The 11,902-nt window shown below is 40.0% G+C and overlaps 1 protein-coding gene across 1 annotated transcript; it reads left to right on the top strand.

Annotated features, from left to right (window-relative positions):
* The first annotated feature begins 7,346 nt into the window (after nt 1-7,346).
* Nucleotides 7,347-8,761, top strand: LOC145803860 (uncharacterized). The gene is made up of 2 exons (XM_082897240.1): nt 7,347-7,617; nt 7,956-8,761. The coding sequence occupies exons 1-2, from the start codon at nt 7,347-7,349 to the stop codon at nt 8,759-8,761; spliced, it is 1,077 nt and encodes a 358-aa protein (XP_082753366.1).
* Nucleotides 8,762-11,902: the final 3,141 nt, after the last annotated feature.

Raw genomic sequence — 11,902 nt, 5'->3', positions numbered from 1 at the left:
TCTCATTACACATATATATGAAAGAGAGTTCGAGATTCAATGCATGCCCCCCAATACATGAGGATAAACAAACAACAATATATATACAACACATAGTCATGATGTCTCAGCATCCAACAGCACACCGGTCAACAAAAAAAAGTTCACATATTATATCACTAGTCTCTAATACAAAAGCCCCTCTTACGGTAATACTACTGTGTTGGTTGAAACAATTTCCAGAGTTTCGCATGTTTTTCAATTTAAATCCCAAAATTTTAATTTTGACAAATTAAACCCTAGAGTTTGATCTGTGTTTCAATGTGAACCCTCTGTCCATCTCCATCCATCTTTGTCTTCTTCTTTCTTTCAGATTCAAACCCATCTATTCAAACCCTTATATCTCCCTCCTTGTAACTCTGTTTTGCCTCATTTTTACATCATTGGATTCACTTCATGCCCTAGTTTTCATTGCACTCCTCATACGCCTTGTTCCATCTCTTTTTATATGCTGTCAAAGCTCCGAAAATTGGCCAAAAAAAAGGGATTTTTCTCTCTTTAGAAAAAAATTTCATATTCAAATCCACATATTCAAGCCCAATCTCCCGTAACTCCGTTTCACCTCATTTTTACATCGTTAGATTCAACGCATGGCCTAATTTTTATTCCACCACTCATACGCCTTATTTCACCTCTTTTTGCATATTGTCGGAGCTCCAATAGTTGGCCAAAAATAAGCTCTCTCTCTCTCTCTCTCTTCCTTCTCTTCAGCAGCTCCTCCTCCTGGCTTACTGTTACTGCTGCTTCATTATCATTATCTACAAGATAAGGCAGTGGTGGTAATGGTAGTAGTGTTGTCGAGTGGTGATATGTATACAACTACCCATAAAAATCAAAAACCAAGTGGGCAGATGAGCATGTCAAGGCGCCTTGGTTTCCAATCAAGCATCATCCATTGAATCTCTGCTACCAAGAATATCGTTGTGATAGCAGCAAAAAACAAAAACAAAAAAAAAAAGGAGAAAATCTTATTTTTAGCCAACTTTCAAAAATTTGATAGCACACAAAAAGAGGTGAAACAAGACATATGAGCAATGGAATGAAAAGTAGGCCATAAGATGAATCCAACGACACAAAAATGAAGCGAAACGGAGTTACGAGGAGGGAGATACAAGGGTTTGAATATGTGGGTTTGAATTAGAAAATTTTGCTCAAAGAGAGAAAAATCTTATTTATGGCCAACTTTCGGAGCTCCAACGGCATGTACAAAGAGGTGGAACAAGTCATATGAAGGGTGGAATGAAAACTAGGCCATGATGTGAATCCAACGACGTAAGAATATGGCAAAACGGAGTTATGATGAGGGAGATATAAGGGCTTGAATATGTAGGTTTGAATTAGAAAATTTTGACCAAAGAGAAAAATATTAATTTTGGCCAACATTCAGAGCTTCGATGGCATGCACAAAGAGGTGGAACAAGACGTATGAGGGATGGAATGAAAATTAAGCCATGAGGTGAATCCAACAACACAAAAATGAGGCAAAACGGAGTTAAGACGATGGAGATATAAGGGTTTGAACTCGTATCTAAAAAAAGGAAAAAGACGGAGATGAATGGAGGGTTCACATTGAAATACGGATAAAACTTTAGGGTCTAATTTGTCGAAATTGAAATTCTGGGGTTTGAATTTAAAAATACGCAAAACCCTAAAAAAAAATTTGTATTTAACCCAAACTTTTTTTAGGGTCATTTACACACAAGTTTTAATTTATGAACTTATACTCCATTAACTCCTAACTAGGATTTTTTGAACCATCAAGTCCTATTAAATTTTTAAAAGTCGGAATTGCCCTTCAAATAATTATTATTCATCATTTATGATTATCTATAAAGGAACATGATGATTTGACATTTATTTTGATTTTCAAAATTTTAAAATATCAACTTTCAAATTGAAAAAATTAAAAAAAAAATTATGTGCAATAAAAAAACTATTTTTTTTTAAAAAATTGAAAAAATTGAATTATTTTTTTGTGCAGCATTGAAAATTTTGTGTTTATAAAGGAGCATGATGATGAAATATTGATGTGCGAAACTATATAATAAAAAAAAAACTTTAAAAAATCCCTTAAAAAATGAAAAAAATGATAATGTTCTCAGTTTTAAAACTTAAAAAAAATAAATAATGTTTTTGATTTTATTAGATAGTTGAATCAAACTAATAAGTAGAAAGAGCAAAGATGTTAAATCTCATCCTCTTTTTTTTTTTTTTTCCATCAGTTAGTGAAACAATTATCTAGAACATTATTATGCAAAATTGATAATGTTCTTAATTTTAAAAACTAGAAAACATTGATAATATTCTCAGTTTTACTAAATAGGATTTATTAGTTCAAAAAATCTTAAATAAGATCTAACCTACCATAACATTTGTATGTAGGACTTTTAGGTAATTAACTCCTTTTTTTTTTATCATTTTAAAAATATTTTTTTACACAAATTTAACTATTAAATAATGGCATATGAGCATTTTTTAGTATTTGTTAACAAAAATAAAATAAAATCAAGAGTACTTTTGTCTTCTTGGTGGAAGGTTATTAAACACCCAATGTATCGTGTTATTTTAGAAAGTAGGTTAAAAGTTAATTTTTTTATTTTTTTAATTTTTTTGTAAAAAATATAAAAAAGTAAAGAGGTAATATGATCTAAAAAATCAAAAATTGACTTTTAACCGGGTTACCAAAATAGGCTACATCTTTCGGTTAATGCAAAATAGACATCTATAGGAGTGTTTTGGGAAGTTGATTAAAAGCTAGTTTTTTGACTTTTTTGACTTTTTATGGCTTTTTTTGCTTAAAAAAACTAGCTTTTTGTGATCTTTTTGTGATTTTTTTGGCTAAAAAAGCTAAAAAGTAAAAAAAACTGACTTATTACTGTGTACCGAAACACTCGTAAGTGAGTTAATATTTTACTTTTAACTATATAACAACAATGAGATATTATGTTTCACTTGTAAAATTTTATTTTTACGTATTTCTTTTTTGAAAAAATTATCATTGTATTTAGATCATGGACTTAAATAGGGATTTTATAAAAAAAAAACGAGTCATATATATTTTTATTTAATTTTGAAATCTCTACTCAAATTTATAATCTAAAACACAACCTAAATGATTAATTTAGAACATGTCATAAATAATATCGTACAATATTTTCAAGGGAGAATTACATTCCAATGGGATAGAAAAAAATTTATTACAAAAACATGGATGGGATACAAGTGACACTTGTACCCCCATATTTCATTTGCACGTACTCTACATGTTTTTGGAATTTTTTTTCACTATTCAATTGTGGTGTAATTCTCCCTATATTCAAACTATTGAATAATGGGAGAATTGCATCCCGGTGGGAGAAATTTTTTCTTACACAAACATCACTCTCATAATCTTTCACTTACATTCTATCACAAAATTATTTGTACCCTATATATTTATGTAATTTTTTTTATCCCACTGTTTTGATATTCCTTTTTGGGTAATTGTCTAGTGTAAGTATGATTGCATCATGACTTTAATGTAAGTTAAAGGGCCTTACTAACCTATTAGGTACGACAATTAATGTTTGACAATATGGAGAGTTACAAGTTGGAGCTTTTTATTTGCATCTTATCATAAATTTATTTACATTTTACATATTTTTAGAATTTTTTTCACTGTCCAATTGTACTGTAATTCTTTCTATTTTAAAACTATTGAATAATGGTGGAGTTACATATCAGTGAGAGATTTTTTGTTTTTTTTAACACAAATATGGAGGGGTGCAAGTCACACTTGCATCCCTATAACCTCTCACTTGCACCTAGGATGGACAAATATCGGGTCGGACCCAGTTCGGACTAAACTAATACTACATAGTAAGAGATTTTATATCTGTCCAAACCCGGTTTGAAAAATAATTATAAATCCTAAACCCATCCATCGGGTTTTATGTTTAAAAAAATATCAAAAACATTTCATAATTGAATTCAATTACACATTTTATTTATTAATGTGGGGGCAAAATTTAATATACTAAGAAAGGCCAAATGGATTTGAAGACCTCAGGCCAAAGACAATTCGGCTCTATCCAAGAGCTTTTGAAGCCAAATATACAAATCGACCACATAAGGAGCCGAGTAGGAACTAGCACATAACTGCGAGGCTGAGTAAGGAATCATGCACGAGATTAAGAGTGGGCCTGACCCTTGGGCCCAAAAGGTAATATCAATAGAGGAATATCAACCAAAAAGAGGTATGTGAGAATAGACAAAATAACTTGAGAGAGAAGTAAACCAGAGAGAATACTAACTTAACCGTCGGAGTGCTAATTCTGGCAACCCCGACCGGAGTGTTCATCCATTTTTCAGGTAGCGATCAGAGGATCAAAGACGTTTGGCTGGATCCTGGAGTATTTCCAAACCACTTCTTCACAATTGGCGCCGTCTGTGGGAATATTCAAGCGCATCCATGGCGAGCGTAACAGATGATCCTCCGGTAGTTGCTGACGACGTTACGCCAAGAGATGACATCACTCCACGGAACATGCTTGGTCCGGAGAATATCACCGCGTGACGGGCCTTGAACTTTGACTCAATAACTCAGACCTCACCCTCAACTTTGGTGCAAGAGACAATGCAGACAATCATGGATCAGGCAAAGCAAAATGAACAGCGTCTAGAAAACATGATGGCTGAGAACGAGCACCTGCGCCAGGAATTCGCCCTGGAGTTAGCCAAATCCTAGCAAGACGCATGCCATGACCGGGGTCGACCCCCAAGAAAGAAGGATGATCGACGACGTCGCCTACGGAAACATGATAATGACAGTGATTCTAACTCGCCATCCTAGAAATCCAAAAAGAAGGGACGAGTTGATATATCCAGTTCATCCGAAGGAAGTTCGTACGTACGGCACAAGCGAGGGAAAAGAAGTGATGATTCAGATGAAGAAGACTAACATGACCCTTTTGTGCTATGCATCGCAAGGGTTGTGCTACCCAAGAAGTTCAAAGCACCATCGTTCACCCTGTATGATGGAAAATCAGACCCCACTGACTATATTCGTCATTATAAACAAGCGATGACACACTATGCTGACGATAAAGCCCTCATGTATCGAATGTTCCAAGCAGCCTGGGACCATTGGCCATCAAATGGTACTATAAACTGGATCCGGCATCGATAAAAATCTTTTATCAACTCCAAAAATCCTTCAGGGCAAGATTCATCACCAATGAAATTCAGCCAAAGCAAGCCGACTCTCTCTGGGCAATGCAAATTAAACCAGAAGAAACCCTTCGTAAATATTCGACCCGCTATTGGGAATGTTTTAACCTGGTAGATGATGTCTGTAATGACTCCATGGCCATCACCGCCTTTAAAATGGGATTACATCCTGATAGTCCCCTTCGCAGTTCGTTGACCAGACAGCCCTCCAAAACAGTTTCGGCGTTAATGAAGAAAGTCGAAGAATATTGTAAGGTGAAAGATGATGCCCTGCGGGTCAAAGCCAGACAGAAATCCGTTAAGACGGCTCCATCTGGTATTGTTCAACCAATAAGCGTTGTGCGTTAAGGGGCCTTGAATCGCAGAAACGGGCTAAACGAGACAAAATGCGTGATTCACCCCGATCAAGCAATCAGTGTTCACACCGATCAAATGAACAATATCAAATAGATAGCAGGTGCACAAGATGCTTGGACAAGAAGTACACGCAATTAGCAGAGCCAATTAGCAAGATTTTGTCGAAAGTCCAACACCTTTCGTTCTTTAAATGGTCGTCCAAAATGATGGGACCTCCCGATACAAGGAGAAGGGATAAGCGGCGCGAATACCACAAAGACCATGGTCATGACACCGACAGTTGTTATGCACTGAAGGACTACCTAAAGGAGCTGGTACAAGACGGCCGGCTGGCGCAACAAATCGGAAAGAATAATCCATCGAACACTGTAGCCCTATGGCTGGATTCACCTCCACTTGGTGTAATTCACATGATATACAGTCTGCTGTCATCAGCCGAGGTACATACAATTCAGTTGTAACCTAGCCTACATAAGCCAATCACACCAGCAAAATGGCCCCATGAAACTGGGAGGATTAGTTTCGACGACACCGACTTAGTTGAAGTAACTCTCCTCCACACTGATCCCCTCGTCATCGAGCTATGCGTGAACAGATTCACCATTGAACATGTTCTCATCGATCAAGGAAGCACTTTAGAAATAATGTATTACAAGACATTTGTTAAACTCGACTTCACTGACTCAGATTTGTTGTCTGTCGATTACCCATTATTCGGCTTCAACGCTAACCCCGAGTATCCTTTGGGCAAGATCACACTACTAGTTTGGGCGGGCACTAGATCAGTAAATGTAAAATTTGTGGTTGTCAAACTTCTGTCACCATACAATATCATCATGGGAAAAACTTGGTTGCATACCATGTAAGCTGTGCCAAGCACCTACCATCAATTGCTTCGTTTTTCGACTGAGTATGGCATTAAACAAATTCGAGGTTCTCAGAAATCGGCACAGACATGCTATCTTGTTACTGCTACAAAGAGACCAAAGGAACTGGAAGTGAATTTAATTGAAGTACCGGATCAGAAGAGCCTTGAGGACATTGGGAAAATCCCCAGCGAAAAGGCAACTGAAGACTTGGATTAGATTGAAATTAATGGGAGTCCTGACAAGTTCTTCATGATCGGCACTTCCTTGAACGAAGTTGACAGACACGAGCTTGTATCCTTCTTACTCGGCAACCTCGACGTGTTTGCGTGGACACCATACGAGATGCCAGGCGTAGATCTATTTGTGTCCCAGCACCGCTTAAACATTGATCCAAAATGTAAGCTAATCATTTAGAAAAGTCTGTGGTCAGCCGCAAAGCATGCTTCAGCCGTTATTGAAGAAGTTGACTGATTGCTTGACGCCGGGGCATTTCGCGAAGTAACCTATCCTACATGGTTGTCCAATACCATGGTTGTAAAGAAGAAGAATGGATCTTGGCGTGTTTGTGTGGATTTCACTGATTTGAACAAAGCTTGTCCCAAAGATTGTTTTCCCCTCCCCATAATAGACCAACTCATAGATGCAACGGCACATCATCAACGCATGAGCTTCTTGGATGCTTACAGAGGCTATCACCAAATTGCCATGCATCTAGAGGATTAAGAAAAGACCGTATTCCTCACCCCAAAAGGAACCTATTGCTACAAGGTGATGCCTTTTGGGCTGAAGAATGCAAAGGCAACTTACTTGAGGCTGGTAATTGCCATGTTCAAGGAACAACTCGGCCGCACCATGGAAGTATACATTGACGACATGGTGGTCAAATTCAAGGAAAAGTACACCCATCTAGCCGATTTGGCAGAGATATTTGGCATTCTTCGAAAGTACAAAATGAAACTGAACGCCTCAAAGTGTGCATTCGACATCAAATCTGGTAGATTCCTCGGCTACATTGTTAATCACCACGGAATAGAGGCCAACCCAAGGCAGATCACAGTAATTCTAGAACTTAGCTCTGCTCGGTGGGTCAAAGAGATTCAGAAGCTGATGGGAATGGCCACCGCACTCAATAGGTTTATCAACCGTTCCACAGATCGCTGCCGACAATTCTTTCACACACTTCAGTAAGGCAAAGCCTTTGAATGGACCCCCGAGTGCCAGGCCACTTTGGACGGCTTGAAAAATTATCTCCAATCAGTGCCACTCTTAGCAACCCCCTCAGCAGGTGATCCGCTCATTTTGTATCTAGCGGTATTTGATCGGGAGGTCAGCGCCATACTTTCAAGGGAAGAACTCGGGGAGCAGCAACCAGTTTACTATGTAAGCAAAGCAATGGTTGACGCCGAAACACGTTATCTACCACTAGAAAAGCTCATCCTTGCTCTCGTCATGGCTACAAGAAAACTGATGCATTACTTTTAGGGCCATACCATACAGGTACTAACGGACTATCCCTTCGGTCAACGCTCCGTAGCACAGAAGCATCAGGGTGTGTTTTGAAATGGGTATTGAAACTCGGCCAGTATGATATCAAGTTTTTGCCTAGAACTGCCATCAAGGGGCAAGTGCTCGTTGACTTTGTAGCTGAATTCACGGGGTGCCTTGCCGACTTCAAGTCCAATCAAGTACAACCTAAACCCAACTGGCGAATATATGTTGGAGACATTTGGCAGATGTACTATGACGGGTCATCCAATCAACGTGGCAGTGGGGCAGGCGTAGTAATCATGAGCCCCGAAGGGGCAATAATCGAGCAGGCGGTCAAACTCGGCTTTAATGCATCAAATAATGAGGTTGAATACGAAACATTGCTAACCGACCTTCGGAACGCACTTCACCTTGGTGCGCGGTGGTTGCTTGTTTTCTGTGGCTCGAAATTAGTCATCAACCAGTTAAAAGGGGAGTATGCAGCTAAAAATGACCGCATGGCAACGGCGAATTCCTTGCTCACGAAATTCGACCACCACGAATTGAATCAAATAACTCGGGATCAAAACACGCGTGCAGATGTCCTTGCTTGCCTAGCCTCTGCCATCAACTCAGAAATCAAACGGATAATCAAAGTAGGATTCATCCCTAAGCCAAGCATTACCTTTTCTGAACTAGTTCAGATTAGCATCATTAAACCAGGACCAAGTAGGATGGATCCTATTGCTGTATTCCTTTCCTCAGAACAACTCCCAATGGATAAGAAAGAAGCCCACAAACTGCGAAATAAAGCCCTGTGACACTACTTGGATCCGCATAGAAAGCTCTAAAAAAAATCCCTTTTTGGGCCGTACTTAGAATGTTTTTATCCAGATAAAGTTAAGGAACTCTTGGCTAAAATACATGAAAGTAGCTGTGGTGCCCATTCTGGAGGACGCTCATTGGCCTACCGAGCCGTAACACAGGGATACTATTGGCCAACCATGCGAACAGATGCCAAGAATGATGTTAAGAAATGCGAACAATGCCAGAAGTTTTCCCCTTTAACTCATCTACCTGCCAAGGAGTTAAACTCTATCACTAGTCCTTGGCCGTTCGCTCAATGGGAACTTGATATCGTCAGACCATTACCACGAGCTCCAGGGAACAAGCGATTCCTGATTGTTGCAACAGATTATTTTACAAAATGGGTCGAAGCAGAGGCATTAACACATAGTCAAGATGTCGATGTTAAGCGTTTTGTGTAGAAAAACATCATAACATGATTTGACATACCAAGAGCACTTGTCGCAGACAATGGCACCCAATTTGATTGTGGCATCTACTGAGAATTATGCAACACGTATGCTATCCGGCCCTACTTTTCCTCGCCGACATACCGACAAAGCAATGGTCAGGTGGAGGCCTCCAATAAAGTCATTCTGGATAGTATCAAGAAAAGGCTAAAAAAAGCTAAAGGTAGATGGATCGAAGAGTTGCCTAGTGTGTTATGGGCACATCGCACTACTCCAAGGCGATCCGCTAGGGAAACACCATTCGCTTTGTGCTTTGGAACCCAGGCAATTATCCCCTTGGAGATTGGCCTACCCATGCTGAAATCCAAGGTTTTTAACACGGGCCGTAATGACATGATGTTGGCCTTAGACTTCACTTTGATTGAAGAACGCCGAGATCGTGCCCTTGCGTGCATGGCGCAGTATCAACAACAACTCGCTAAATCATATAATCAGCACGTACAGTTGCGTGGTTATATACGGGAAGAATTGGTCCTGAAGAAAGTGCTTCCTACTACTAAGAATCCGGCAGATGGAAAATTAGGTCCCAAGTAGGACGGCCCTTACCAGGTTGATTCAATCGCCAGAATAGAGGCCTATCGGCTCAAGGACATAGCTGGGAGAAGTTTTCCAGCCTTTGGAATTCCACACATTTGCGCACATTTTATCACTAAGCCAACTTGTACGACGTGCTAGTTTGTTTCAGATTTTTGCTGATATGTTATGTATACATCTTTCAATTCCCCAATGCAATGTCCTTTCTTATCGTAGTCTCGTTAATAATGGTTTAATAACGAAAAAAAGACTCTAAATTCGGAGCGCCCTTTGTGGATATCACGATTGGCCAACACAATAAGACTCCAAATTCGGAGACCCATTCGTGGATATAACGTTTAGGCCGAATAAGTCTCTAAATTTGGAGCGCCCTTCGTGGATATCACGATTAGCCAACACAGTAAGACTCCGAATTCGAAGCCCGATTCTTAGGTGTCACGTTTGGGCCGAATAAGCCTCCGAATTCAGAGCGCCCTTCGTGGAAATCACGATTGGCCAACACAATAAGACGCTGAATTCGAATCCCCATTTGTGGATGTCCCTTTTGGGCCGAATAAGCCTCTGAATTCAGAGCGCCCTTCGTGGATATCACGATTGGTCAACACAATAAGACTCTGGATTCGGAGCCCCATTCGTGGACGTCACGTTTGGGCCAAATAAAACTCCGAATTCGGAGCCCCATTCATGGATGTCACATTTGGGAAAGATAATCCTCCGAATTCGGAGCCCTATTCGTGGATGTCAAGTTTGGGCCAAATAAGCCTCCGAATTCGGAGCCCCATTTGTGGATGTCACGTTTGGGCCGAATAAGCATCCAAATTCGGAGGACCTTTCGTGGATATCATGATTGGCCAACACAGTAAAACTCCAAATTCGGAGCCCCATTCGTGGATGTCACGTTTTGGCCGAATAAGCCTCCTAATTCGAAGCGCCCTTCGTAGATATCACGATTGGCCAACACAATAAGACTTCGAATTCGGAGCCCCATTTATGGATGTCACGTTTAGGCCAAATAAGCCTCCGAATTCGGAGCGCCCTTCGTGGATATCACTATTAGCCAACACGGTAAGACTCTGAATTCGGAGCCCCATTCGTGGGTGTCACATTTGGGCCGAATAAGCCTTCGAATTCAGAGCGTCCTTCGTGGATATCAAGATTGGCCAACATAGTAAGACTTCAAATTCAGAGCCCCATTCGAGGATGTCACATTTGGGCCGAATAAGCCACCGAATTCGAAGCGCCCTTCGTGGATATCACGATTAGCCAACACAATAAGACTTCGAATTCGGAGCCCCATTCATGGATGTCACGTTTGGGACAGATAAGCCTCCGAATTCGGAGCCCTATTCGTGGATGTCATGTTTGGGCCAAATAAACTTCCAGATTCGGAGCCCCATTCGTGGATGTCACGGTTGGGCTGAATAAGTCTCCGAATTTGGAGCGCCCTTCGTGGATATCACGATATGCCAACACAGTAAGACTTTGAATTTGGAGCCCCATTCATGGATGTCACGTTTGGGCCGAATAAGCTTCCTAATTCGGAGCGCCCTTCGTGGATATCACGATTGGCCAACACAATAAGACTCCGAATTCGGGACCCCGAATTCGGAGCCCTATTTGTGGATGTCACTTTTGGGCCGAATAAGTCTCCGAATTCGGAGCGCCCTTCTTTATAACCACGAACGGCCGAGTAATCCTCCGAATTCAGAAGGACCAAACTTGGCAATAGAATGGCATGGATCAATATACAATTGTCACAAGTGGATACATACATTAATCAAAACAATATAGCAAATATTTATTTCATTCAATAAGCACAAATACATGGGTTTTGATGAATTCAAAAGTACAATGTGTATTGATATCTAAATTTATTCGGCACCCTCTTCATCGTCGGTTTTCTCAGCGTCATAAGTTTCGAAGGGAAATTTGTAATTCTGATATAAAGGCAACGCCCAATCGATACCCGCTGCCTGCAAAGCCTTAATCCATCCATACTAAAATCCACAATTTTCGCACCGACAGACATCCACAGCTAACTTTTCCTTTGTCTTTTCAATACCAATTTTTCAGCTGTCATAAAAACCTTGTTCGTAGGCCTTCGTTCTTATT

The sequence above is a fragment of the Camellia sinensis genome, chromosome 12 (assembly GCF_055761805.1).
Source record: "Camellia sinensis isolate YWXY chromosome 12, ASM5576180v1, whole genome shotgun sequence".
NCBI classification, from domain to species: domain Eukaryota; kingdom Viridiplantae; phylum Streptophyta; class Magnoliopsida; order Ericales; family Theaceae; genus Camellia; species Camellia sinensis.
Note: the sequence above shows the minus strand (reverse complement) of the source record. Positions and strands in the feature narration are given on the sequence as shown.